At 51.7% G+C, this 3,313-nt stretch overlaps 1 protein-coding gene across 1 annotated transcript; it reads left to right on the forward strand.

The window, feature by feature from the left end:
- Nucleotides 1-1,459: 1,459 nt before the first annotated feature.
- On the forward strand, nt 1,460-2,871 carry Rxfp4 (relaxin family peptide/INSL5 receptor 4). Its single transcript, XM_005139292.3, has one exon. It carries the CDS (start codon nt 1,488-1,490, stop codon nt 2,727-2,729), a length of 1,242 nt encoding a protein of 413 aa, XP_005139349.2. The 5' UTR covers nt 1,460-1,487; the 3' UTR covers nt 2,730-2,871.
- The last annotated feature ends 442 nt before the right edge of the window (nt 2,872-3,313 follow it).

The raw sequence follows: 3,313 nt of genomic DNA on the forward strand, positions 1-3,313 counted from the left end.
AAACAAACAAACCTAGTGCCCATGGAGATCAAAAGTGGGGTCATAGTCTCTGGAACTGGAGTTATAGATGGTTGTGAGCTGCTATATGGGTCCTAGAAACCAAACTCAGGTCATCTTCAAGAGCAACAAATACTTCTAGTAACTGAGGCATCTCTAGCCTTAATTTAAAAATATTTAAATAGTATTTATTTGCATACATGAGCATGGGTGTGCAGTGTGCTACTGAATGCTCGCATGCTCGCATAGGTCGGAGGACAACTTCCAGGAGTCTATTCTCTCCTTCCAGCATGTGGATCGTGGGGACCCAGTTTAAGTTGTCAGACTTGGCACGCAGGCTCCTTTATCAAGGCCAAATCTGTCTGGGGTTTGTTGTTGTATTGAGACAGGGTCTCACCATGTGACCTTGGCTGACCTGGAACTTGTTATGTAGGCCAGGCTGAAATGAGTCAGCACACTGTCAAACCTGGTCTTTAAATCATTTAATCTTATTGTTTAAATTTAGTGGTGTTGGGAGTGCACACCACTGTCATAAAGGTCAAAGGAGAACTCCCTGGTGCCTGCTCTCTCCTTCTACCTTCATGTAGGTTTCAGGGACTAACTCAGCTCAGCAGCCTTGTGCAACAAGGGCTTTTACCCCCTGGACCCTCGCCATGGCCCTTTTGATTTAGTTTTTGAGATTATGTCTTGTTGCCTTGCAGACAGCAGTGACTACCGGCACTTGCCACCTGGCTGAAGTTTTTTTTTGTATATTTTCTTTTTAACATTTTGAAGAGGGGTGCACACGCACTTGCACACACACACACACACACACACGGGCACACATGCACGCTCGCACACACACGAGTGGAAGTCAGTGGGAAGCTTGTGTAAGTTCAGTCCTTCTCCTGTGTGGGTCCTGGAGACTGAAATCATCAGGCTTGGCAGAAGACCCCCTTCTCCTACAGAGCCACTATCTCTCTGGCCTGCGCACTGACACTTTGAACAAAGAAACACACTCAGGGGAGTTAATTCAAGTCACTCAAAGGGACACAGCAGCTGAGGGACATCAAATATGCTTGTTCCTTTCCTTCTCTGGCTTCCATTCTGGTTTAACTCCATATTCCTTCCCTAGCCTGTTCCAAGAGCTCTCCTTTTAGCAGAGGGCTCCCTGCACCCTGTTCAGAGCAGAGGAACTTCTGGTTTGGTTGTCACTCCAGACATCTCTAGTTTCCCCCCTTTCCTCTCTGTTACGCGTGTGTTTGCAGTATGGACATATCCCTCCCCTGTGCTGCCCCACCCAGCACTGTTGTCCAACTGGGAAGAGGTAGGCTGTTCTACCCATACCCCTCCCTCTTAGGTGTGAGCGTGGGCAGGGGCTCCTGTGACTTAAAGCTCCAGACCAACACCCAGGTCTCCTGCTGAGACTGCTCTGGCGCCCGCCAGTCCAGCAGACAGGCGGGCAGTCACTGGCTCCTCTGCTCTGCTCCAGCAACCTCCAATGCCTTGTGATGGCCACATTCAATTCTTCTGCCTCTCTGCCCACCCTCTTCTGGGCCAATGGCTCTGGAGACAGCGTGCTGAGTACTGATGGTGCTGCAATGCCTGTCCAGTTCCTTGCTCTGAGGATCATGGTTGCACTGGCCTATGGACTTGTAGGTATCATCGGCCTGCTGGGAAATTTGGCTGTGCTGTGGGTGCTAGGTAACTGTGCTCAGCGTGCGCCTGGCCCGCCTTCTGACACCTTTGTCTTCAGCCTGGCTCTGGCAGACCTGGGGCTGGCCCTCACTCTCCCTTTCTGGGCAACTGAGTCAGCAATGGACTTCCACTGGCCTTTCGGAAGTGCCCTCTGCAAGATAGTCCTGACGACCACGGTCCTCAGCATCTATGCCAGCATCTTCCTAATCACGGCACTGAGTGTTGCCAGATACTGGGTGGTGGCAATGGCCGTGGGACCAGGCAGTCACCTCTCTGTCTTCTGGGCCCGTGTGGTCACCCTGGCGGTGTGGGTGGCAGCTGCCCTGATGACTGTACCCACAGCAATCTTTGGGACTGAGGGTGAGTTGTGGGGTGTGCGCCTCTGCCTTCTGCGTTTCCCCAGCAGACACTGGCTGGGGGCATACCAGCTACAGAGGGTAGTTCTGGCCTTCATTGTGCCCTTGGGCATCATGTCTGCCAGCTACCTGCTGCTGTTGGCCTTTCTACAGCGTCAGCGGCGACACAGGCCTCAACAGTGGCAGGACAGCAGAGTGGTAGCCCGCTCTGTCCGCATCCTGGTGGTTTCCTTTGTCCTCTGTTGGTTTCCCAACCATGTAGTCACTCTCTGGGGTGTTCTGGTAAAGTTTGACCTGGTGCCCTGGGACAGCACTTTCTACACCATCAATACCTATGTCTTTCCCGTCACCACCTGCTTGGCACACAGCAACAGCTGCCTCAACCCTGTGATCTACTGCCTCCTCCGGCGCAAGCCTCGGCAGGTGCTGGTCAGCTCCCTCAGGGATCTTTGGTCAAGACTGTGGCCCCAGAGCAAGGCCTGTGCGGAACAAATGGCCCTCAAGGAGGTAGGTAGAAGATGGACAGCCAGCATCCACCGGAGCAGTCCTTCCACCACAAACCCAAAGGGATACCTGGATGAAGGATGCAACCCGGACACACCCTTTTCTGACATCCACAGGGGCAGAGCCCACAGATTCTGGGGAGAAGGTGCCCTCTCTGCCAGGCTGCAGGGTCCCCAGGAAAAGTCTGATCTTTAACCATCAACTCTGGGTGTGGCAGGACCTAGAAGCCGGAGCCCAAGCCGAAGGTGGGTGTGGCAAAACAAACTGAGAATACAGCATCCATTATGTCTCTTTGGTACCAAAACCAAACATGGCTTCTCTAGCACTTGGCTTTTTATCAACCCATAGAAATGATGCCGTAAGATGCCAGGGTGGGGTTTGCTGGGATCTCCAGTACCTGTCAGGAGGCACTGGATATGCAGCCTGTCAAGAATAGCGTTAAAGGAGACAATTACAAGGGGAATATATGGGTGGGTGGACAGAGGTGAGACACAGAAGAGGTTGGGAGGATCAGGCACAAGAATCAGAAACCAAGGCTAGTCACTCACCATATACATCTGAGGTCTACCTGAGAGCCAGCCAAGTTACATAGTTTCTTTTTAAACTGGAGACAGGGTCTCATGAGACTCAGGCTGGCCTCAAACTATGTAGCTTTGAACTCTTTAATCTTGATCCCAAATGCTGGAATTATAGGCATGTGCCAACACATTTAGCTTTTTAGTTTATTCTTGCCTCCTCTCCTTTTTCTTCATTCTTGTGTATGCAAACGTTTGTGTGTG

The sequence above is a fragment of the Mesocricetus auratus genome, unplaced genomic scaffold (genome assembly GCF_017639785.1).
Source record: "Mesocricetus auratus isolate SY011 unplaced genomic scaffold, BCM_Maur_2.0 Super-Scaffold_100009, whole genome shotgun sequence".
In the NCBI taxonomy this organism is placed as follows: domain Eukaryota; kingdom Metazoa; phylum Chordata; class Mammalia; order Rodentia; family Cricetidae; genus Mesocricetus; species Mesocricetus auratus.